Raw genomic sequence first — 26,576 nt, 5'->3', positions numbered from 1 at the left:
TTCATTTGGCTATTTTCGTTTATACTGTTAAACTACCTTGTATCATACAACTATAACATATCTTAAGTGTTAAGGTAAAGAGAGATTATCCATTACCATAGACCATATTTTATTCTTTCCGCGATGCAGCGCAGTCGCGTCAATCACATGGTTGGCGTTTTTTCTAGGGGGTTAACATTGACCACTCCGGGGCTCCGTAGTTCTCCCCCTCTCTACCCGTTTAGTAGCTAAAGATGGCTGAAGCTCGTCCATGGCCCAGCCGGTTCTTCTGTCACAGATGCTCAGCAGAGATAAGTCCACGGCTGCCTGTAAGTACGAAGAACAGAAACTATCAACGTAAACCGTTTTGAATTTGAAAAACAGAGTACTGTTGCTGTTACTGTGGTATAAACGGTTGTAACGGCGGAGCCAACAGTTAGCGTGCTAACAGCACTAGCTTCCAGTTACGAGGTCCCGTCTATGTTGCTAACGCTAGCAAGTGTTAGTTATCTTGTTATCTTGGTGGTGGATTTGTGAGCTTATAAACATAAACTGCTTAGTCATTACACGCAGAACTCACACAGTCTTCTTTTACGATTCGCAACAGTATTTGACTGGATGATTTGCTTGTTATTGTGTGTTTACGAGTCATTTTAGCCCCTTAGCCACATTAACTAGCCACAACGCTCACTGCTACACAGGTATCGCATCTGAATATCATCTCCAGATGTTTATTTTTATCAATAAGATACTCGTAAAACTAGTCGAGCTTAAGATTTTAGGTACCATATTGTAAACCACTTCAGTGAAAGCTGTATGTGCAACAATGCTTGTCCGCTCATTTCTTGTTTTTTCCATTCAATGAGACATGCCTGTCACAGGCTAGAATGATCTCTCACAGAACTGATGCTGTTCCCCTCACAATGTGAGAGATAAGCCTCAGGTTTCTGTAGGCAACTGATAATAGCAGGTGGTTACACTAACACCTCAAACATCTGTGCAGCTACTGGGGCATTGTTGTTTGGAGTAGCCTGTTTGTTCGTGTACTTTTTGGCATTCATCTATAGAATATACATCAACAAGGCATAACACTCCTCCTAGAATCAGGTTATAGAAGCCAGAGACATTTATACTTACATGTATGACGTGAAAATTGTTGGTGTTTGTTTATGTTAGTTAATAGTAGTGTTGATTTCTGGTTTCTGGAAGCTGTTAAGCTGTGACAGCCAGGAGAAAGACGCTTTACTTATGGTGCTATCAGGCCTCATGGTTTTGTGCTATTACCTTAAGGCTTTTCCTGAACATCCCTACAAATATAGATCTCTGTGGTGGTTCTGAATGGAGAGGAAAAAAAGGACCCTGCTGATCCTCTTAGATGTCCTCAGTGTCTGCTGAAGGGGCTTAAATACAGTGGACCGTGTCACTGCTAGACAAGAGTCAGGACACTTCCTAAAGAGCTGATTAGGGGAAAGGAGGCTTGTCCACCTCTCAGACTCTCTTAGAGAAACGTTTTGGTGAGATCCAGGGTAGATAAAATACTTTGTGTCTTTGAAAAAATATCTCATATTGCCACAACAAATAAAACGGAGGGCAGTATTTTGTCAGATGTCAAGATACCATGCCCCTTTTCTTTGCTTTGAGAGGTTAGAGTAACCTGACATGCTAGATGGAAAGTTAAGTAACAAACCATACAAGTAGTCAAGCCATACACTCAATGAATAATAAGCTTTGACTGGAAAAAATAAATGTGTAAAAATGAATTATAAACTAAAAAGTTTTACTTGTTGTGTTTGTTTACAGGAGTACACATGTCCAAGATGTGAGTCAGGGTTTATTGAGGAGCTGCTGGAGGAGAGGAGGTGTGTATCACAAAGTACACATTATATACAGATGCTCTTTTGTATGCAGAAGCTTTGTTGTTGCTGTTTTGCTAGGGCAGGGCAATTATGGCAAAAATCAAAATCACAATTTATTGAACTTTTTACCTCGATTACGATTCATGAAAGATTATTCCACTCCCAACCTCCGACTCGGTTTCTTCTGTAAATAATTGTAGAATTTTAAAACAAAGAACTGAAAGGAACATGCACAGATTAACAATTTGTGGTTATTTATTGAAACATTTGAAAACAAAACACACAACAGCTGAAATGATTTTTTTTTTCTTAAAAAGTCAAATTTTTCTTAGAAAAGGGGAAAAAAATTGAAATAATTGCCAAGGCAGGTTTATGTAGGTTAGAGGCTTTAAATGTCAGTTTCGATTATTTTTTCGATTAATTGCCCAGCTCTATGTTTTGCTGTCCCTGGAGCCATTGTTCCCCCTCAAAAACAGTTTTTGGGATTATAAAGTCGAAAGCAAATGGTTGTGTGCTAGAAAATCCTGCAGTTGAGAGCCTAATGAAATTATACTTCTCACTAGGACTGAGCAATAAGGAACTACTTGTGATTTTAGTCCTGAATCCTCATATTTCTTGGAGATATCCAACCACTGTTTCAGTTTTGGTTCTTGTAACTTTCAACTTGAAACTAAATTTTTTGAGTTTATAATGTCAATATTTACACTTTTTTAAATTTGTAAATTTCTTTTTTTCCTCATAAATTAACAATCTTAAATTCCCTGTTTGGTTTCAGATAAATATACAACTTTATAATCTCAAAATTGCATTGTTTCTTTCTCATAAAACTACAACCTTTTTTTCTTAAATTTTAAGTCTTATAGTGTGGCCCTGATAGCGTTTGTACATTTTATTTCTAATCATGATGTAAAAAAAATTAACCAGCACATCTAATTATGACATCATGCCCCCTTGAGATATTTGTCGCACCCCTCAGGGCTGCCAGACCCTAGGTTGGGAATAAATGCTCTAGAGACTAGCACCTTCCATTATGGATATTAAAATTCTTAAAGGAAATCCACTTAAATTGGCAATACTTGCAACATTGATTGCTAGTATTTTAGTATTTTTTGACTGTCCTTTGACTTTTTTTTAAAACTACTGTATTTTTTAACTACTATCATAGTGTTTCAAGCTGAATAAAGAAATACTAAAAATCACTACTTCTCAATTTCATAAGATAATGAAGGACAGGGGCTGTAGAAAAAAGGGGATGAAAAGTACACAGACACGCATTATATACTTTTAGGAATGATAAAAATGCATGAATCAAAACCGTGAACATCTTTAATATGATTATTTCGAGTAATAACTTGTTGAACCATTTGTCTCCTCTGTAGTGCTGAGAATGGCTCCATGTCTTCCATATCCAGCGTGCCCCAGAACCAGCAGCCGTTTGAGGTTTCTCACTGTTTAATTTTCAGACATCTCTTTCTTATCTTTCCTTTTCCAAACTGAGCACTTTTACTGGGTTTCCTCAGAGTGATGTGATGAAAGTCATCATGTTGTGTCCTTTCCTGCTTTTGTCTAACAAAAATGAATTTGGCCACTCAACTCAAAGATGAGAACCAACCCTGGTATTGTAGGTAGATTTTCAAGATGCTGTAGGAATGACTCAGGGGTTGATGACACTGTGACTTTTGTAAACAGGGAAGTAGATATATCAACCACAATTTTTCTACTTGGTTGTAATTTGACCTGACTATCAACAAAACTCTTTTCTTAAAGTGTGTTGTGTTGTCCTCAAATACGTAGCACTTTGTAGACATCACTGCTATCAGGAGTAAGGCTCTTAGCTTTTTCTGTGTGCTATCATCTCTCTTTTTTCCTTTCTTCCAGAATGTGGACCAGCACATGTTTACATTCCCTTCGGGCTATGGTCAGTTTGCTCTGGGGGTCTTTGATGATCGCTTTGACTTTGGGGCCACTTTAGGAACAGAGGATAATCGGGAAGCAGAAAACAGGCGAGAAAGGGAAACAGCATCACGGCAACGATATGGTGCCAGGCAACCCAGAAGTCATCACGGTTCAAGACGACAAGCAGGAAGGCATGAGGGAGTTCCCTCTTTAGAAGGGTAAGGAGTAACTCTGGTGACCTGTGGGACTTGGGCTAATTCCAGGCCTCCTTATAAGTGACACACTCTAATAGCAATTTCAAAATCTCTCTCTTAATGTGTGTCACTTTTTTATGTTCTCTTTGCAGAATCATTCAGCAATTAGTGAATGGAATAATTGCACCTACTGCAATGCCAAATATTGGTGTAGGACCCTGGTAAGTCTATAGAACAAATGTTTCTGATGAGAAAAGGTTTTTTTAGGATAATGGGCAATGTGCTTCCTAACTTTAATAATGTTCCCTTATTTATTTTGCAGGGGTGTTCTTCACTCAAATCCTATGGATTATGCTTGGGGTGCTAATGGATTAGATGCAATTATAACTCAGGTATTTTTAACAAAACTTTTTAGTGATTTCAAACCAAAGACTCTGCTTATTCAGAAATAGTGTACCAGCATTTTTATCCATTTTAATGTTGTTAAAATGTCCCATACTTTGATATTAAGTGTAACTCTTCAGTCATATTTGTTTAGTAAAAGCTGTAGGAGAGAGAGTGGTAGTGGTCTGTTCAAACTCACAGGCTGGTGAACAGTCATTTACTTGTATTTCTTAAGTCCTTTTGGCATCTCTTCAAGATGCAGAAGTTAAAATTTACCTAGGGCTGAGGAGTTCACACTCTTGAGAATACAAAAATATCTTGGCACCCAAAGTTGCCAATATATGTTTGTGTAGTTTAGACAGTGTGCAAGAGTTGGCTTCCAATTTCTAGTTATCAAAAACTTAAAACTACTAAATATTAGGTGCATAGGACTTAAATGTTTGCTGCTGTGGTGTTTAATAAGTTCCACTATTATTGTTTTTTTTACTAGTATCATGTCATGTTTAAAATTCTTGTATTCACAACCCTTTCTTGTGGCAAAAATACTTACAGCGTGTTGTGAAAAAATAAGATGTACAGTAATAGGCACACAGGGGACGTTTCATTTCATAAACACAACTTTCTTCTTTCCAGTTGTTAAACCAATTTGAAAACACGGGGCCCCCGCCTGCTGATAGAGATAAAATAAAGAGTCTTCCTACAGTGCAAATCACAGATGAGCATGTTGGTAAGTATTTTTTTCTAATCTTATATATTGATCTTACTTTTATAGAGTCACACTGTCCTGTTTTCTTGTTTAAACAATAAAAGTTATTTATTCCCCACAGATGGACACAAACTGCAGGCTTTAGTTGTGAGTGCTATGAGAAAGCTTTAGTGGAAGCAGCTTACGCTGAACCCGAGCAAATAACTGGAATCAGCTCAAAGGCATAATACATTTAAAAAATGCTGGTGGCTCAGACAACACAGCAAGTTCATTTCATGGTGGCCACCTTAAGGATATGTTTGTTAAATCTTTGTCTGAAAGCTGTTGAGAACAGCATCTTTAGCTCTACAAATTTGGTCATGTTTCACATAAATATTTATTTTGTTTTTCTGAATTTATTTAACCAGGAAATCCTCGTTGAGATAAAGAATCTCATTTACAAGAGTGTCCTGGTCAAGAGGAGAAACATAGCAGTTACAAACACAGATCAACCAATCCTGAGTCACAGAGCTCAAATTCATCAATCAAACATCTACAACCTGAAGTATCTTCCTCCTATGACTTTAATCTACTTTTAAAAAGATTTAAAGAGACCAGCTCCTCAAGACATAATGTCTGCAGCAGATTCCAGGCTGCAGGAGCAGCGTACCTGAAACTCCTTACTGTGGGCACAGATAGTGAAAGTAAATCCTGTGACTGAGTCACAGAGGGAAAACTGTAGCTTCCAGAACTTTTCACTTGAATTAAATCACACAAGTATGAGTTAAGCAGATTAAGTATGGCCTTATAATTAAAGATTTGCCAATGATTTAGCCAACGCTTTGATGATAAGTTAAGGACTTCAGATTGGTAATGAACCTCAGCGCCCTATGGCACACAGTATCTCAAGACTTAAGGCATTTAGAGGATGCATTCATATGAGAACACTATAATCAATCAGAGGCATTAAAGTGGCAGCAACAAGTCTTTTCTTTGCAGTAAATGAAAAATAAGAGTCATTTTTAAAATAAAAACCTAGCCACAACTTTAACTTCTTTACAAGTTGCTCAATATGAAGCTTCAAAGACAGCGACTTGTCAGTCAAGAATCCAAGGTATAAGAAGGCAGACTCAATCACATCACCCTGAGATGTAGTAATAGAGGGCAGGCTTTTCTTTGCGTTTGAAACATCATGAGTTTGGTTGTATCAGGATTCAAAAACAATTTTAGCTCTGTCCTGTAAAACGTCAAAGGCTTCCTTTAAGCAATAGAGAGCCTGGTGCTCTTTAGGAGCAGAGCATTACATTACCACGTGATCCACATATAAATGAACATTTGTGTTGATTACAGTATGACTGATACTGTTGGTATTAAGTGTAACAGCAGTCCCAAGACTGAGCCCTGAGGCACTCAATTTTTAACTACAAGACATTTAGAAGTCAAGCCTTCGACATGCACACACTGCATTTTGTTTGACAATTTATTGTCAAACAAACTGACAGACTTTGATAGTTCAGTATGTTTTTCAAAATGGCATAGTCTACAGCAGTGGTTCCCAACCTTTTTTCCATTGAGCCCCCCCCTTCACATATCGAAAAAAGCGACATATTGCTGTCAAAAATACACATAAATTTGAATTGTTTTCAGCGTTTAAATCAAACACAATAGCCCAAACCACAAGTGTTATTCACCAAAGACCATGGTATGAACCATTCATAAGGGTTTTATCATGATTTTAGGTAGTTTAAGTGAACCTCAGAGCAGACAGGTCAACCCCCCCAGTATTAATGGTAATACTATAAAGTTTGTTTGGTACAAAAATATGATTTAAATTGCCTTGAAATAAAGAAAAATGTACCGAGTGTCTTGCAAGAAAATAGATTCAATGACCATGAGAATTTAGAGATTTAAAGCCCTTTGAATATGATGGAGATGAGAGCACAGTAAATGATAAAAGTTAATATATAACACGAGACAAAAAAAATCAAAACTCACATTGCCAAGATGGGAAAAATGTTTGCAATGCATTTCTTAAAGAAAATGAGATTCACAAAATAATAATTATAGATTTGCAAATAATGGTTAAAATCAAACAAAAGTTTTTAAACTTCATGCAGAGGGCAGAAGCTATAAGCAACCTTTAAAGAGAACACGGCTCCGTTTGGCTTCCTTTTAACTAAGTTTACAAGTATCTGGTTACTGATCACGCCCATCACACCACTGGTTTTTTTTCTAAAGTTGGTTGTGCAATTTCTACTATGCATTAGCTGAAGGGAAGTGAGATCAATGACATAACATCCAATACTGTCAGCCTTTTGACGGCAAAGAAATCCTGATGCTTATGTGATGTGCTACATTTGTGAAGAGTCAGACTGGTTTATGCATTAGGAAATATTCGAGAAAATTGACATTCAGTCATTGGGTGTGTTTGTTTCCTGTAACCAGTTCAGCCTTCCACTGAAGCTACTTCATAGACTATCTTGCTTGCAAGCAAGTTTTGTTTTCACACTTTTCCAACAGTACACAGTGTTGATATAAAGACACAAAATGTCACAATAGCAACAGACTCAGTATCTTTGTCCATGTCTTGGGTATGGTGTAAACATTAGAATCTGACTTGCCCAGCATTTTTATGTCATGATTTGCATCCTGAGGAATCCTCCTTCAACTGACATGCAAATGCAAAATCTCCTGAGGGACATGAGTGACATGTGTGAACAAGCAATGCTGGAAGACCCAGTGACAGCCTGTCCTGATATTTTCTCAAAATTTCAGGAGTGCATACATGAAAAGGGTTTAAGTCTTTAAGAGTATTTCTATTTCACATGTGATCATTGGACTGATCTTACTGTTGGATTTTTCAGCTTCAGGCCTGGAATGCCCTGTGTGTAAAGAAGACTACAGTGTTGGAGAAAATGTGAGGCAGCTCCCATGCAATCATATGTTTCACAATGACTGTATAGTCCCCTGGCTGGAACAGGTATTGACTACGCTATTTCAAATACTGGTCACACGTATGTTTATCATTTTTGACTAAAGCTATGTTTATGCTTAGGATTTATTTAAAGTGACACCACAAGAACCTAATTTTGTCACCTCTTTTTTTTCTCCAGCATGACACTTGTCCGGTGTGCAGGAAAAGTTTGAGTGGACAGAACACGGCGACAAACCCTCCAGAACTATCAGGGATGAACTTTACGTCCTCCTCTTCCTCCTCCTCCTCCTCCTCATCTTCATCCTCCTCCACCCCTCAGTCCTCAAGTTCGACCAGCAATGAGAACTCCACTGATAACTCCTAGAGAAGCATTTATCCCTATCACCCTGTGAGCTTTTTTTAGCTCCTGGGCTGCTGTACTTCAGAGCGGTGACCTCCAGTCTCTCCCTGCTGCCGGGTAGAGACCTGAGTGCATCTTGTCAGGAGCGCTCAAGCCTGATCCAGGAGGTAAGTGATACATGAGGACAATGTATTCCTGCCCCTCCTGTTGCTCCCACCTTCATCAGGAATCTTGACAAAGGAAGGGTGGAGGCCTGGAGTGCAGCTTCTATCGGGGAGGGTGTGGAGACTGCAAGAGGCTCTGTCTGCCTGAATCACCTCATACAGGAAGAGACACAAAAGGATCCAAAGGAAGAAGACTTGGGATGAAAAGACAGTCTGTTTTAGAAAAAAAAAACTTCAGACTCGAATGTCTTAGGATGCTCTGCTTTTGCCAATGAAGCAAAAAAGAAATGAAGAGTTATTCCTTTTTATAAGTAGCGTTCATATCTCACAGAAATTACCCAAAGTGCACTGCAGTGCACTGTTTAAGTGTGCACTTAAGTTACTTCATGGTTTGGAGGATAAAACAATTATTAATTTTTTTCTCAACACAAAATAATACAACTTTAAGGTCAAGATCCTTTTACAGTTGAAAGATTACCTGAAACCACACAGGTAAAAGTTTTGCACTTGAAATAAAAAGTCAAACTGCAGTCATCTGGTGCTGTTTGCATACTGATGTGAATAAGCATAACTAAATCATGTAAGATTTATTTTTAAATTTTTTATCTGCATCTGCAAGCCTTTTATGTGGATCAGCTCTTCATAAAGCATTTAGAAACATTTCAAAGCATTTGTGCATTTTAACTTAAAGATATATTAAGTATTTTCTAAAGTTGCCAGTTGAAAAACTATTGGTTTGAAGTATCATCGTGTCCAAATAAATAACTGATATGAGAATAAAGATGTTTGGGTGCTACCACTCAAAATTCAAGTAAGAATTCTGTGTTTATTTTATGTGTGTAACTCTTCCCTGCTTAAATAATGTGCAAACAAATTAAAATTAAGCTTGTCATAGGACCGAAAAGGGCGAACAAATGCATGACTCCGTCAAAATATTAAGAGATACCACTTCAACAAATGTTTTTATTTGGTTCTTCAATTGAAAGGTTTGTGTTTTGAATAAAATCGACCTTTTTTGTTTAATTTTTAATTTAAAAAAGTTGGGATGTTGGGTAAAATTGGAATAAAAATGGAATACAATGATTTGCAAATCATTTTCAACCTTTATTCAGTTGAAAGCATCAGAAAGACAAGCTATTTAATGTCAGAACTCATCAGCTTTATTGGTTAATGTAAAACTACACACATTTTTAACTTGATTGATGCATAATGTTCTAAAAACTTAGTGAGCATATTTTGCCCCTTCGTTTGATAACTTTTTCATCTTACATCACTCTGTGAGTGTCTGGTATCTGAAGACACTGATTGTTTAGGTATTAAAGTGATGTTTTTTCCCATTTTTTTCTTTATGTACATCTTAAATTTCTTAACAGTGCCAGGATTTCTGTAGTCATATATTGAGCTTCATAATGTGCCACACATTTTCAATTGGACACACGATGCAGGCAACTTACCCACACTCTTTTACTGTGAGTGTGGTTTGGTGTTGTCTTGCTGAAAGATGCAGGAATGTCCCTGAAAAAGCTGTCGCTTGGATGGGGCACGTGTTTTTCCACAACCTGCATGTCACTCTTTTAATCATGCCTTTACAGATGCTTGTGTTTAAACTTTGAGCTGACAAAAATCTGTAACAACTTTTATTGAGTCATGTTGCCAGTGTGTATCTTAAAGCAGTTTAACATGAATTCATTGTTGAACAGTGTTGAGCAGGATCATAGCATCAGCTAGTGTTTAAATCAGGACCAATAGACAGAAAGGATTGTTATAATATATGATCATCACTACACAACTCTTAAGACCAGAGAACTTTCAGTCCTTAATGCATCAACATATCTATGACATTTTAAAGAAAATAAAGTTAATATAAACCTCCACCTTTAACCATGATGATGGGTATTGTGATATGATGACACCTCTGTATCTGAGCATGTAAGTTCATATAAAGCTTAACTGAAAATGTATGTGCAAAATTGATCATCTGGGCACTCTTTCCTCTTTAGCCTTTGGGACTCAAAGGCCAAATATTTCCAAAAACAATCTGAAACATCAGACCACAGCACTTCTCAAGCTTAAGGTCCCATCCCAGATAAACAACAGAACTCTGGTAGTCTTATCATGCATTTGTAGATGCAGTAACCAACTATGTTACCTGGCAATGGTTTTCCTAAATGTTCCCATACCCATGTTGTAATTTCTATTGCAGAATCTTTTGATGATATTATGTCCTGTGGATGGTGAAATCTCTAAATTACTTGCAGTTTCGTGTTAAGGAATGCTGTTCATAAATGGTTGCTCTGTTGGCCCACGATGTCTTTCACACCATGGAGAACCTTAGGCCATCATTGAAAAGCTGAGCCTTACAGGAGTGCTCCTTTCATACCCAGACATGGTACTATCACTGCAGAAATTTCCAGTTTTGTTTTTTTGTTTTTTGTTTTTGTTTTTTTTCATTCTACAACTTTTCCAGTCCCAACTTTATCGGAATCTGTTGCTGGCATCAATTTAAGATATGTTTGAATATTTGAAGAAAAAAAGAAAAATAAATTGATGAGTTTGATCATTTAATATCTTGTCTTAAATGTTAAAGAATTTGTCAATTACTGTTTGGATTCCCATTTTACACAATGTCTCAACTTTTTGGGGATTGGGGTTTGTAAAACATTCTCATTTAAGTCTTTATTTGCTTGAAAGAACAACTGGTCAAGAAAAAAAAGATGCAGAATTTGTCAGACTGGTGCTTAAACAACATTAAGATGATGAGTTCTTGTCAAACAGAAAATTAAAGTGATAGAAAAATCTTTATTTATGTTTGTTGTATGACAGGCCACTTTTATGAACCAGCAGGCCAGATTTCAGTCTTGGGAAAATATCTCTTAATAAAATTAAGCTTCAAAATCATGAATAATAAGGCAGTATTATAAACTCTAGAAAGGTGTGGGCATGTCGGTTGAATGAGCTGAAGCCGCACCCACTCATGAGAAATAGGATCCTCTCAAATTTGGAAAGATGCTTCTGATCAGATACAGCTCAACGGCTTTGTGCCAGAGCCAAGAGACTGGAGTTGGGGATTAAATTGATTGTTTTCTAGTAACAAATATCTCTGTTACAATACTTTAATGACCTTCAGGCCACTGCAGCTGATAGATCTGGGAAATTGACCTCACAACAAGCAAAAACACAGCATGTAGCTGGCTTTTAACTCTCAGCGAAGGCAGTGACATCAGCTAACATGAGACTGTACTGAGATAAACTGCCCTGAGATTTTATATCAATGTTGTGTTTGGGAGCGGGATAATTTCTCATCTAGACTGGTGATATGGGCACCTGTATTTGCCCTTCCACCAAAATTGATTTCTGAAGTCTATATAAGCTAAACACATCAGTATTTGGATTAGAAATAAATGAAAACTTGTTTTGTGTCCCTATTATAGTCTGAAAAATATTGCATTGTTATGTTATTCCACACTGTTGATTTTTTCTGCTAATTAAAGACCCAAGAGAATACTTTATTTGGAAATTTTGACAAATGTTTTATGCAGTAAAATGGATTCTGTTCATTTTTAAAAGCTCATTAGCATTTTTAAGGGTAACCAGAGAAAAACATATTTTTGTTGTTAACTCTAACTTATATCTAGAGTTATATATTTTTGTGTTTTTCAACATGATAAAAACATGTGGGTAGTTGGCTTTCTTATGATGCTGTTCTGTGGTAAGACACTAGATGGGAGTATTATTTAAAAAAAAAAAAAAAAAAAAAAAAGCTGGACTATTTTTCCCAGATGTATAAAACTTGCAAGTTTTCACCTTTCCTGTGTTTCCCAGGCTGACTTATTTGTCCCTTTAATGACGTCTTTCAGGCTCTTGGAACAACCCTGCATCACCCAGAGAACAATAACATGATTAGCGAGTATTTCTTAAAGATTTCAATGCATAATACAGTTCTATGCTTGTTTTGGTTTTTCAAAGTAAGGCCTGTTGTGCAGACATTAAACAGTCTATATTCAATCTTTCAAAAAGACTGCTCCCTGTGAAGTGTTAACCATAAGCCGATAGCTGTTGCTTCCTTTTATTGTTAAGCAGCCTGGGTGTATTTCCTCGACATTGTACCTCTCTTCTCCTCCGGGGTTTAGGATCAAAGGCCTTTAATCTAAAGGGATTGTTATGGAAGGAAACATCAGTTAAGCTTGAAGACAGATTGATTCAGTTATGGCTGAAAACTTGACTTAACAATATGAAATTCCTGATTCATTTGTACGGTTTATTGTTTCCTTTGTGGTTAACACTGCAAGAACTTGTACCCTGATAACTATGAACCCTGAAGAATAGAAAGCTATTAAAAAGCTACATGGGTCAAATGATTTGAGCTACAATTTATGCTCCTTGAAATGAAGATGTGTCCTCAAGCTAGAACTGAATGTATTGAGATGAAGTTAAACCAGCCAAAAGAGAAAATATTTTAAAAGGTTTTGCAGTGCTCTTGTTCTTCTCTGAAACATCAGAGTTGCACATCAGGATCGAGAGATTTTCTAATCTCTTTTCTGGTTGGTTTCTTAAGCTTCTTGGAGTTTATAGAGAACATTGGCGTTGTAATCTCAAATTAAATCCAGTGAATTTAAACATGATTAATGGCCAGCCACAGAGGGCCTGCCAGCTGTGTTTTGAGCCTAAGAGAGCACGTTAGGAATGTGTTCTGGGTTTATTTGATCATTCCTTTTACAAGTCTTCATTTAACAGCTACCCCAAAGCATGGTTAAACATCACCGTATGTTTTTTCTTGTCCTGAAACTATGTCAGTAAACAAACTCCACAGTTAATCTGTGTTTTTTGGATGTTGTAACAATTCTAGATTTTTTACATACTTTCTTAAGCATTTAATGACAACCACTCAATGATTTCTTTCTGCACAGTTTAAATACTTGAAGGAAGTTTAGGTATTTCCTGTTTGTGTTCCACTTTATTGTTAGAAAGGCATCTTGTGTATGGAAGCCAGATGTTACATATATCACTGTTTTTTTTTTGTTTGTTTGTTTGTTTTGTTTTGTTTTGTTTTGTTTTTACTATTCATCTATTAATGACAAGTTACATTTATTTAATTATATTTAACAAAATTAAAATCCTATTGATTATATATATATACATAAACCCTGTGATGGAATACTTCAGACATTACTTATGTTAGTTATTTGTAAATCTGTGTTGTTGTTTTTTATTTTTACCATTCTGATGTTTCTGAAATCCATCATAGTTAAAACTTGAAAGGCTTTTCAATGTTTTTCATAGTTTAGAAATGTAATATTCTTAATGAATAACAGGAATATATTCATTACTAAATTTTAAATTGTTTCAAGGGAAGAGCTCGTGGAGGAGATCTGCAACTCGTGACGTAACCACGCCTCTAAACAGACGTCATGTGTACGTGCTGCTCAGGGCGTGTGCGTGAGGTGCAACTAGAGGACGACCAACTCCATCGGCTTCACTGGGGAACGTTGAGCTCCAACATCTCGCAAGAAGTCCGCGAGGAACGGCGGAAGAAAATTTACCCCCATACTTCGCTGACTTTGCGTTTCATCGAATAGTTATTAAATAATAAATCAGCAATCATGAAAATACTGTGGGCTGTCGGTGCCCTTCTGTTGAGCTGCTGGCAAGCTAATGCGTCCACAGGTAAGAATTTTGTGTCAGCCATGTTGGTTGAAGATGTAGACTTTGCTCTGACTACGACCATAAAATAATGTTAATTCTGTGTTCTACTAGCTTCACGAAGTCCTGTTTTTTTGTCGCTTGTTCTTTTGCAGCTGCCGTTTGTATAAATGTGTATTCGGCGCTTGTAGGGAATACTCGTGTAGGAACGCTAGCTTAGGCGTATCGTTTATTTTGCTAGTGACTTATTTAGCTAATTTGTATTTACAAAATCCCTTCATACGATTAACCGGCTATTTCGTGGGTGAACAGCATTAACATTGGATGTATTTATGGAATCACGTTTTGACTCGGAACCCTCACCGAATGTAACAGGTCACGCGAACTACTTTAATCGACAGCGCTTGGTGGGTGATTAACCCCGCGGTTGTCAACCAAACATGTCGTGTTTTGTCTACGAAGGGCCCATATTTATGATACAATAACTGTTACTCGTCATTTGGTTAACTAGAAACACGTTTCCTACCCTTATGATAAAATAATTTTCCGTCCTTTCGTAAGTCTTTCGCCATACCCTCCACCAACCACGCTATCACTGACAGCTTCCGGTAGGCTGTTACATTGACTGTAATGATAAACCATATCAAAGCTTCCTCAAATTGATTAAAATCCAATAGCATTACGTCCAATCTACGCGAGTATTAACAGGTCACGGTACAGTGTTCTTGGCGTGCTTACATGTTATATAGTCATCTTTGTGCTTGTGAATTGTAGGAATCTATTAGTCTGGTCGACGTTATTCAATACTGATCTAACTGAAATAGTCAGTAGGAGTAATGAATACATCCACTGTTGTTGGCATTTTGAAAAATAAGCTGTATTTTACGATTAAGACAATCAGATTTGACACTAATTTAAACTTAATTTAATTTAAACAGATCCTAACACTTTCAACTTCATGGTCGTATTTAACCAGCATTAAGGTAGTGGATGATTCTCCAGCGCTGCTTTGACTTGCTGTCTTAACTAGGGATGAGTATCAAAATCTGGTACTAACATAGCACCGGTACTACCTACTGTACCGAATTACACAACAGACTTAGGTGCTTCATTTTTGTATCTTGTATCATTTAGGCACTGGCATCTTTTTAAAAGTAGTGATTTAGTGATGGGTTTGGAAAATCAACACACCCAACTCTTCTCTTAACTAAAATGATTGTCAGTGATCTTTAAAGTCATAAAATACAGTCTAAGTCATAGTAAACATGATAAAAAGGTAGACAAATCATTTAATACTCATTTAAATTATCAGGATTCAAAGTCCAGCATGTCTTCTTACATCCATACCTTTTACCTTTTTAAAAAATTGACATTTTTGATAGCCTCAATTTTCTAATAATTCCTAACACTGGAGGTGCTGTACATATAATTAAGAAAAAATAAATGCACCCTTACACTGTATTGCATCATCCCACTGCTTACAAGAATACATACTCAGAAAAATGAAAGTGCAGTAAAAGTAGATTAAGTATGAGAACAGAAATTTGTTTTGAAATGAGCAACTACTCTGTTTATAGATGTTATGCGCATTAAAGTCAAATAGGTACAAGGGGCCACAATGTTTCCTGCTGTGGTAATGTCAGCTCTGGAGTAGATCAGAAGTAAAATTAGATTTCCCTCGAGTTCTAGCTTCTTCTGTAGGAATCTCAACTTCAGTATGGGTAAGTGGGTTACTGGGTAAAAACGTAGGTAAGGCAGCTCTCTGTGAAAAAAGCCAGCTTGTCACATGTAAAGTACTTGATGTTAAGTCCCTGTAATTTAGTAAATGGTGTTGACACATTTTGTTATTGAACACTATTTTGAGACCCTAGCAGCTTAACCTGCTCTTGCTTAAATTATCCCTGTATGATGAAAGCCATGAGACTAAGCAATGGCAGCAACACTGACAGGTTTTTTGTTTCTGTTGTCTATGTGGGGCTTAACATCCTCCTTGTTGTGGCAAATCTGTGTGGGTATGCAACAGCTGAGTGATAACATTAAAGCAGGCTAAAATTAGTGCATTCCACATTAACACACAAAACTTTTAACATCAGATCATTTTCTTTATAAGTTAATCAGGGACAGTGCATATCAAACAAAATTTCTGTAAACATGCCTGAGCCATCCAGTGTTTGAAAAATACATGCAACTTGCATGAAAACATGAAACAGTATACGCAAATGTTAAAGGACACAAGGAACATGCAGGTCATGTAAGATAGATGTTTCAGGGATTTGTATTTGCTGTTGTTGTCCCAGACAGCAACCTTGACCAACTACTACATGATGAAATTTCCATGCAACATAAATGCACAAGCTTTTCTAGCTCAGCCAGAAAATGTCAGTATTCCTTGATAGGTGAGTATAGGTGAGTAGGAACACTTGCTTTGCTCTTTGCTTTACCTCTTTTTAAAATACTGTGTAAATTATAACTGCAGCTGTTAATCTATAACCAGCAGGTTGAATTGAATAAAACCAATCTTTCTATGGAGATAAAGCATGTATCCCAATAGTTTGGGTTTATGTACTACTCCTTTTTTTGCTTATCAAACCTCATTCTGATCTGCCCACACTAAAGTTTGTTCTGAAATGTTAAAATGACACAACTCCAGACTTTTTGTGCATTTTAAATGCCCTGTATTTTATTTTCACCAAATGTAAATGGGGAATATCCCTGGATTTGGTTTGCTAATAGTCTGTACACACAGGACTGACACGCACGTACAGAGCCATATAGGTAGTGAAAGTCACTGTCAAGCTTCATGCGCTTTAAATTGAACAGTAGTTGGGAGTGCTGCCTTGACTATATTTAATTTTGAACTTTCATAAAGCATGTCCTAGGAAGGTGACCTTTGAATATGTTGGGGAAGCTGGGTTACATGATATAGGTTACATGTAGACACTAGGGTTCTTGTTGACAAGTTTAAGAGTCTGCATATGTTACCCTGTCTTTAATTTATCTGCTTCAGATTTTTGGTTGAAGTAAAAATTCATGACGATTATCCTTATTCTAAAGTACAATTAAATTGACAAGAGTTGAGGTACGCTTTTCAGCTTTCATTACATTCTTGCGATTGTGCTGGGTTCCCCGGACCCAGCCCTGTTTTCCTGCTTTGTGGTAGAGAGAGGTGGGGAATGAGCTCGTCTTGTTTTCGCTGGTAGTGTGAGAAAGTTATTCTTCCCTGGACCCACCTAGGTTTATAACCCCCCAGACCACCACTGAGTGGCCAAACAAACCCACCCTGCTTTCTGTGAATGTGTAAAGCTGTGAGACTTGGAAGGAAAGTTAAGTAAAGTCATTGAAGTGTTTTTATTTATTTATTTATTTTAACAAAGTATGAGATGAATTTATTTCAGATTTAAGTGCATTGTTATAATTTTTTGATACCACTGACCAAAAAGAGTCAAGCTGGATTCAACAGTATATTCTGACTGTCATTTTGTCATTCTGTCATATTTTTTACTCAGAGATGGGCAGCATCTTAAAGTTTTTCCACTCTAATTCCCTTATAAATGCAGTGGTGATGCTGATGATTTCATTTCCCCTTTAAGTCAAGATTGTCCACATTGACTCGCCTACATTGAGGTCATGTGCATAGCCTGCATGAATCATTGGCAGGATTTTCAGGAAAACAGGCTCTGTGTTAGCCTTCTTTCACACCATAACAAGAGTCGGGTGACAGTATGCACAGCAGAGAAGAAGCATTTGCCAAAAAATGTTCACAGGCGTTCATGGATTTTTGATTGAATATTTTCATTTTATGTTTTTACATTGAAGCCTCATCTGCCTTTCTCTTCATTTTGTTTTTCATCCATGTCACATTGTTCTAACTTCATGGGAATGCTAGCTGTTGCTTTAAATGTTTTATTGTCTTTTCCATTTGTTTGTTTTTTTTCTGTTTTTATTGCTCAACTGTCTTTAGGGATGTCTAATCAAAGCCTTTTTCCTGCCCTCAGCCCAAACACTTGGTGTTGCATAACTGCTACTCCGCATTTAAATATAAAGACGATTAATTCAGTAAACTTAGATGACATGGAAATCCAATTATAGCAGATCAGCCTATCATGGAGAATCACCCACACAGTAAACAGTCAGCTGTCCTGACATAAACGTAATATTGAAATAAGCAATGAAACAGTTTGAACTTAAATATTAAAGTCTTAATGAGAGCAGCATTTCTAAAAGACTGCTGTAGTTGGGTCTGTGGATTTTAGCCCAGTGTCCGTAGCAAATTAAAAACCAAGTGTTTGGCTAGATTGTGGCATTTTTTGGTCATCCCCAATGATGATTCATGTTGCATGTCTTATTTTTGTGTCGTGGGTCAGAGCATTGGGAATGATTTCCTGATGTTTCAGGGTTTTAACTGCTGCTCTGATCTATGCTTTTCAATGCTTGCTTTCATTTTCTTCCATTTCATTTGTGCTTTTATTAACTTTGTTTCTTTTTTTCTTTCTTTTTCCTTTTTGCTCATCTTTCTTCCATAACTGCCTCATATCATCAATCCACCTGTCTTGGTTGAAACCCATCACATTCATAATAACTTAAACTCCACTTGCTGGGCTGACTGTAATTGCTTCTCAGCGGGCTTTATTAAGTCCCCCCTGTCTCAGATGAAGCTGGTCAGTGACAGCGCAGAACTGCACTGTGAGGTAATAGGGAACCCCATCCCTGAAGTGCAGTGGTGGTTTGTAGTGGGTGAGGAGCCCAACGAGACCTTCACTCAGCTCTTTGACGGTGCACGGGATGACCGTGTGCGCATTAATGCCACATACATAGCACATGCCACCAGCACCATTCTCCTCACTAGCCTAACCCTCGATGACACAGGCACGTATGAGTGCCGTGCGTCCAACGACCCTGACCGCAATGAACTGAAGAAGACGCCAAAAATCAAGTGGATCCGCTCGCAGGCTAACATTATTGTGATTGAACGTGAGTGGCACAGGAAGCATGAGGGGAACAAGCTTAGCTGGTCTCTCCTCATTAGTGAAGTCTTGGACATTCAGCTCCTGTTACATTCGACTCCCATGCTTCCTGGTCCAGTATCCTCTCTATCCCGCCTCACCCAGTATCCACTGTCCCGCTCCTTCACAGCTCCATGGTTATCCCTTAGTAGAATACAAACCTGGTCATGTAGTGTGGCTGGGCTGCTCCCTATACTTCTGTTTTATGATACATGCCTTCAATCTGATGCCTTTTTTTTCATTTTTCAAGGCTTGGATAGCATTGTGAAAACTGTTCTCTTTATAATACTGGTCATAAGGTCAGAAATTTGCAAATGGCTTTTAAATTAATATTTTTTTAAATATACAGTTAAGAGAAAAACAAAAAGGGGTGTCAGATTTATCTAACTAGTGTTGCTTTCTTGGTAGCTTTTTCCTTAATTGATACTAACATTGGCACTGCCCCTTTGTTTATGCTTTGTAGACTTATGGTCGGCTAGGCACAGAAGATAGCAACTGATTGATAATCAATAGTCTCTAAGCCATAGGGTATCTTTCTGCCTTGTGGTCCAGTATTATTTATGTGTCATTTTAAAAGAATTGGTCAACTTTTTCACCTGGTTGAAGCTAAAAAGTGTGTCGTGACGTTTAATGCTTGGCGGTAACTCTGCCAATCATTTTATGTCCAACTGTTGCTTCTTCTGCATGTTTTTATTAAAAAGATCTTTCCCTCATGACCTTGTTGTAGACCACTAGATTTCCTGTACAGATCCTTTTCTCCCCTCTATCCTATTGTTGGTGAGATAGATTTTCCCCTTTGGGGAGCTCTTTTCAATGTCCTTGGAACATCCTGTGCTGTGTTTAGACCTTGTACTTGTTTAACAGTGTTTTTCTTGGTTAAAAGTATGCAAATGGACTTACTGCTTTTTTAATGTCAAGCTTGGTGGTAAGTTAAGGAAAATGATACTAGCTGGGCTGTCATTTCAGGCGATATTAAATAGTTGTCTCAACAAATGTTTGTTAAATTTCAGTCTATTAGAAGAAAAAAATCCTCATGGACAATTCTATAGTCGTATGTCCTTTCAGACTGCCTTTGCATTTTGTTCCATCAGATTACATATTCATACACAGATAACTGCTAAAAGTAAAGAAAGGAAATATAAATCCAACTAAAGATTAAAAAAAGAATCACTGTAACAAATTAGGATGCATTTATCTCTTCAAGTAAAATAAAGTAAAAGATTATTTTTCAATCGTCTCTACAAAGGCTTGAACCAAAGCCTGGTTAGTAACATAGCCAAAGTGCAGAATCTTTGTTTTTGCAAACCTTTTACATCCAGTTTTGTTGCAAACTTAAATTGCCAGTCTGTGGCATATTTGTGTTTTTATGTTGTAAAACAAAGTCAGCAACTTTCTGACTTACACATGTAATTGTGTCTTGTCTCTCTAGTGAAACATTGTCCAAGTTATCAGAGTTAACAGTTAACTGAAATAAAAATGTATCAGAAGAACGTTATTTATTTTTCCCTTCTGTTCATCTTCAGCTCCAAACATCGTTGCTGAACCTTCTGAGGTCAGCAACCAGACCTCTGCAGTCCTCAGGTGCAACTTGACTGAGTCCAGCCTTCCCATTAAGGGCTCCTACTGGGTGCACAATGGCAAAACCATTGAGGATTCTAAGTCCACTGAGGCTTCTGCATCGATCGTTCTTGTGTGAGTAGATACAGTTCCATGGCTTGTTGAGGACACTTGTCTTATCTAAGTTATGTTTTATCTTTAATATGGTAAGCAATAATGCAATAAATGGTTTTCACAGTTGAGTTTAATACTTAAAAATGGGGTACTGATTTGATAACTAAGCTGTGTCATTAGTTCATAAGACTCTTAACAGTTTCTCATAACTACATGATCACCTTGCATACTATTTTTCTAGTCTTTACATTTCCCTTCTGTACTCTGACTCTTATGCCGTCCCTCTCTGGCTCTCTTACTCAGTCAATAGCTGCCTTTATTCTCTAATGTTCTCTCCCTTGTACTTTGCCTTTTGCACGCCTGTTGTCCCTCCCCCTCTCACTCTGCTCCCTTCCTCAGTGGCTGCCTCCATTAGCAGCAGAGCTAGGGGCGCCATTCAGCTATTCACTGCTCTTGATTAGCAGCGAGATGGACCGTGCAGTTGTGCAGCTTTGCTGGTAGTCTTGGCAGCAGGGATAAGCGCCCCTAGCAGTGTGCTCACTTGCCATGACCTTAATTCCCCATTAGAGAGAACAAGCGGGACAGCAACAACAAAAGTGGAATTGTGATTGCAGGGCAAGTTGAAATATTTGCCACAGAAACAAACAGCTTTATTTTTGAGCATGAACATTAACAGATTGTGAATTTTCTAATTGGACAAGTAAAAAAATGAACCATTTATTGTTTTGAAGTCAGTCCCTGCTCTTTTCTAGGGTGCTGTGGCATCAGAAAAAGAAATCATGAGTTTATCAAGGACTGTTGCAAAGAATTCTCCAACCATGTACACTTTCCTTTCCACAGTTTAGATAAGATCACCCACAGCTCTGCTGGAAAGTATGAATGCGTGTTCCAGACTGATCCAGAGGTGAAGAAGGTGATTGAAGTCAAAAGTAAGTCCATGGATAAATACAATTAATACAATATTCAAATTGCTTTATGGATCTTTTTGTATACTTGCACACATTTACATCAGTTTGACCTAACAAAAGGGTAAACTCATTTGTTGTTTCTGCTGTAGCACTTCCCCATGTTGGTGCCTACAAGCACTCTGAGCATGGCAATGAAAAGGATAAAGGTGCAATGGTGTGTGTTAGCCATGGTTACCCACTGCCAACTGACTGGACCTGGTTTAAGGAGGAAGATGGTGTTCAGAAGGTACGGGTCTCACATGTTTGTAATTTTGACACTACTGAATTAAAGGAAGCACCCTTTAAAACTTAGTTTACCTTTGATGTTTTATACAGTTGATGTTGAAACAAAAAAAATGTCTGTTTTAGTATTTGCATCCCTAACAAGTTGCTCAAACATGACCCTCAGCCTATCATCAACGGCACCACTGACAAATATGAGATCAAGAGCACCCCTAACAAGACCACCCTGACCATTAATGACCTGAGCATTGAGAACGACATCGGAGACTACTTCTGCTCTGGAACCAATGAGCTCGGCACAAGCAGTGACAAGATCCACCTGCGTGTCCGCAGCCGCCTGGCTGCTCTCTGGCCCTTCCTTGGCATCGTGGCTGAGGTCATCATCCTGGTGACCATCATCTTCATCTATGAGAAGAGGAGAAAGCCTGATGAGATCAATGACGGTATGTATGCCACACTGGCTGCACACTACATGCCTCATCAACTGTAAGGTTTCTGTTCAGATCATTTTACCATGTAGATATGAAAAATTACTGATTTCGACTGAAAATATATATACTAGCTGATAAATCTTATTCTGGAGTATCAAAAATACTACTGATGCCTAAACTAAAAAGATACTCGAACCAAACTGCAGCCACAGTTTTCTGCTTGTTTATTTTGTAACTGTGCCATTTTCTCAGTTTCAATAGCTATGAATTTCTCAACTTTGCCTATTTTATTGACCTTGATTTGCCTTTATAACCTGAAAAAAATCTGCTATAAATGGCTCCAGAAATATTGACCAAACACAGATGAATTAGCATTTCAGGGTACTTCTCTATCTGTTGTCATAATTTTTGGCTACAAAAACACAGGAGTTTCTATCAGCTGTTTTTAAAAGATACAGGTGTCTATATATAGATGGATATAGGTTTCTTTTTAAAGATACACCTGGCAATTTGGAGACTTGATACAAAGTAAAGCTTTTATGTTGGGGTTGTTTTGACTGTAGTTTCATACATTAATTATGAATTTTTATTGTCTTCAGTTATGCTATGATTTTATTTTTTGAATTTAGAATCAGGTGTTAGTTTCCACCTTTGTGTAAACAAACTGTGCGAGAAGTTATTATTTTTATTATTTACATTTTTACTTCTTTGTTCGCTGCTGATTTTGCATTTTGGTAAGTTGAAAAAAAAACTGCATGTCAGACTGAAGTGGTTGAGCTGGGATGACAGCGTGGAAAAAAGCTATGGGAGTCTGAATGAAGTGCTTTCATAGTCACCACTTCTAAGAGGATTGTGCTCAAAGATTTGGTCACTCTTTCACTGGCCCTGCAATCAGAGCAAGCTGAAACATTTTCTCATGCATCTTTCCTAAAAGCAACTTGTTGCAGCCAATGAAAGAGTCATATGAGACAAACAAGTTTAATGGTTTGACCTGGATTTGGACAGGTTGAAAAGTGAGAGATTTCAGCATTCTGTGTGCATGCTCTCTGCATCGTGTACTTTATGCATGATCAATGAAAGAAAAACCCTGTTCTCAAGATCAGTACATCATTTACATTGTCTCATCCACTGTTTGACCACAGAGGTAGCCTATTCCTGCGTTACCTTGTGAATATGTGCTCTCGCTCTGCTGTGAACACTGCCTCTACACATGCCAGGTTGTGTGTTAACTCCTGCAGTTTGAAGATGTTCCTTATCTTACTACAGCCACTGCAGTGTTCCTTGGGTGTTTTTGCTTGTATTGCATGAGCCACTGTGATGCTTAGGGGTGACTCTTAACACTGTAAAATGGTTAATGAAGGGCAAGTTGTAATTATTTTCTTAGACAATTAAATTTAGTATTATGTCTCTTAAAAACATGAACAATCATGTTTGGAATTTGTCTATACATGATCTTTAAAGAATTTAACTGCACAGTTCATTATCAGAAATGCAACGGGTGGGCATGCTTCAGTTCATGTTTGGTTAATTTAAACATAACCTCATTGATACCATGTTGCAGAGGATGCCATGTTCTAACTTTTGCTACCATCACCAGGAGAGGGATGGGAGGGGGGGGTTGCTGACACCACTTACAGACGCATAACCTGCTTTCAGCTGACCCTTTTTTTTTTTCATTTGCTCTCCTTCATTCGTCATTCGCTGCTGTCCAGATGATGACTCAGGATCTGCTCCCCTGTAAGTACAGTCAGCAGTGATCATCGCTAAATGTTTTATGTGTGTGTTTGTCTTTAGAATAACTTATGTTTGCTGAAATGTGTTTTTCAGGAAGAGCAATTCTAATGCAAATCACAAAGACAAGAATGTGAGGCAAAGGAATTCTAACTAGAAGCTGAAACAGGTTTGTGAAACTGGGATGAAGTTTTGCCTTACACTGTTGGCCTCCTTTGCACCTTTAAGAAACACTACATAGAATATGGAACTTATGTACGATCATAAAAGTTCCTCTATTCTTTCCTCACACATCTTTTTCTCTCCTAGATCGACCCTCAGACTGCAGTCCAGGACTCAGCTGTTGTGCTGCACATTATACTGTGCACCCTGCAACTTTGAAGTACCTTTTTTGTGCTTGGGTGTTAATGTTTTAAGAAGTTGACTGATTTCCTCTTGTTTAGTTTTCTTCTCTATTATTCTCCATATTGTGCAGCCAGAGAACATAGTGTGAAATAATTTCTGCTTGAGATCATTGGGCAAATATTGCATGAGTTTAAATGCTGTTATAGCAAAGTGTGTGTTTGTTGTAAAATCATTAGACCGTTGATGTGAGGAATGCTTAGTTTGTGGTTATTTTCTTTTAATGCTGATGCTTCCTACACTGATTTCACACGTCTTTGCTTTGATTTCTTCGGTCAAGAATGGATACTTTTAAAGCAGCAGAAGTACTGTTTAGATACTTTTGACTATGATACAACACTGCCATCCTTCTAGCAACAGCTGGAGTGTGCTTCACACGTTTGATCTGTCCATACACCAACACACCTCCTTTAGCAGAGTGTTATACTTTGCCTTAACAAGCACCATTTTTCTTCTTCTTTTTTGCATTTTGTTACCTGTTACAAGACTTAAATGTGACACTGAAGATTAAATGCAGAAATGACTGAGATTCAATGTCTGCTAGCTTTTGTTGCCGTAAGAAATTATAGCTCTTTAAGTAGGAAAGCGTTTGTCCCTTTAACTCATGCTTTTACTTCCTTTTTCTGTTTGAATGTTGAGGGGTCCAAGCAGTATCACCCACTGATAAGCCTGGTGGAATTTTCAATCATGCTTGTACATCTATTACTGTGTACTAAACGAGTGACTGCAGCGAATCTGCAGGACCTAAAGTTAAAAATTAGTTGGTGATTAGTTGGTGGGTCAAAAGTTTCACCCAATTCTTGGAAGCATATAATAGCTATCAAAGCAGAGGTTTAATTTACATGCAACATCTCCAAAACTACTTTACCAGAAGTCAGAATTGTTTCATTAAAACAGCCCAGCATTTTTATTTTGAACAGGTACATATGACTTCCTCTAAATTTGCTTCACTCTTATTTTTGCAGACATCTTTGAGGGCCTTGGGCTAATCATCTTTAAAGTTTTTCAGGATTATTTTCAGACTGCCCTGATCCAAAGGGAAAGCAGATTTTTTTTACACCTCAGTTTTTTACTCTTTTGACCTTTTTACTTAAATTACAGTCTCACCTTTTTTTTAAGCAAGTTTGGTGCACATGCTCAGACATTCAGTCCACTAGGTGGCATCACACTTCTTAATGTATTCAGTATTGTGTGCAAAACATTACTATTTCGCCAATTTTTTTAACCAACTTTTGCCAAAGTATGTCAGTACCCTGAAAATGAACTGAATCGGATGTCTTTTTTTTTTTTTTTTTTTTTTTTTTTTTAATATTTTGCTTGTTATAGGTCATCTATCAAGATAGTCTGAACAAGAGAAAATGTGTTCTCAGAATGCATTGAATCAATTAACATTTGGCTTCTTGTCAGCTGATCATAAATCAAACACAAAAATCCATGCAGCCTGCTTGGACCCCTCAATGCTACTTGCAGTCTTCATTTTTAAAATTAGATTTTTTAGCAACCAGATGTTAATAAAACAGTATAATTAAGGACCAATGCAAAATCTGTAACATCTGTTAATTTTGTGTAATTCAACTTAGATACTCCGCACTGATTTAAAATTGAATTCAGGAGATTTAATGTTTTTCTGACCTGAGCTAAAACTTCTGTGTGCGATTGCCAGGCCACCATCTCTGTTCCTTTCACTGTGTAGACGATTCAGAAGCCATATGTTCCATTTAACTGAGTATTGATGTGACTGGATGTATTCAGAGTTATATACTAATAATTAAAAGACCTAGACAGAATTGTGTCAACCGTTGTACCTTCCAAGTAAATGGAACATCTGTTGTACAACTTGCACAAACTGAATAAAGGTATTTGATTTACGTGTCTGATCTTACATGTTTATATGCTTTACTGGTCAAAGGTTGGTTTAGACATGCAGGTCAAGAGGCCCTGTGTGCAGTGAGGCCCACATAGCTGCAAAGAACTTCAAACATTACTTACAGGATTTGCAGTGCTAGAAAGAAATGCAGAGTGAAAATGGTTATGCCTAGTCATAATTAATACAAGAAAGACAATTTTAAAGAAAG

General features: G+C 37.5%; 2 protein-coding genes across 3 annotated transcripts; both read left to right on the top strand.

Moving 5' to 3' along the window:
• The first annotated feature begins 195 nt into the window (after nucleotides 1-195).
• LOC121512755 (E3 ubiquitin-protein ligase RNF126-like) lies at nucleotides 196-9,244 on the top strand. The gene is made up of 9 exons (XM_041792188.1): nucleotides 196-308; nucleotides 1,780-1,838; nucleotides 3,215-3,275; nucleotides 3,714-3,949; nucleotides 4,078-4,146; nucleotides 4,248-4,317; nucleotides 4,943-5,036; nucleotides 7,859-7,974; nucleotides 8,108-9,244. Exons 1-9 carry the CDS (start codon nucleotides 234-236, stop codon nucleotides 8,291-8,293), a joined length of 966 nt encoding a protein of 321 aa, XP_041648122.1. The 5' UTR covers nucleotides 196-233; the 3' UTR covers nucleotides 8,294-9,244.
• A 4,629-nt stretch (nucleotides 9,245-13,873) lies between these two features.
• bsg (basigin) lies at nucleotides 13,874-26,369 on the top strand. Of its 2 annotated transcripts, none has more exons than XM_041791034.1 (8): nucleotides 13,874-14,097; nucleotides 20,600-20,768; nucleotides 21,588-21,676; nucleotides 21,805-21,941; nucleotides 22,104-22,380; nucleotides 24,093-24,105; nucleotides 24,196-24,268; nucleotides 24,409-26,369. In XM_041791034.1, the coding sequence occupies exons 1-7, from the start codon at nucleotides 14,034-14,036 to the stop codon at nucleotides 24,254-24,256; spliced, it is 810 nt and encodes a 269-aa protein (XP_041646968.1). In that variant the 5' UTR covers nucleotides 13,874-14,033; the 3' UTR covers nucleotides 24,257-24,268; nucleotides 24,409-26,369. The 2 variants fall into 2 exon arrangements, with proteins under 2 accessions (XP_041646968.1, XP_041646967.1); XM_041791033.1 differs by having other exon boundaries at nucleotides 24,081-24,105.
• Nucleotides 26,370-26,576: the final 207 nt, after the last annotated feature.

Source organism: Cheilinus undulatus, linkage group 7 (genome assembly GCF_018320785.1).
Source record: "Cheilinus undulatus linkage group 7, ASM1832078v1, whole genome shotgun sequence".
NCBI classification, from domain to species: Eukaryota; Metazoa; Chordata; class Actinopteri; order Labriformes; family Labridae; genus Cheilinus; species Cheilinus undulatus.
Note: the sequence above shows the minus strand (reverse complement) of the source record. Positions and strands in the feature narration are given on the sequence as shown.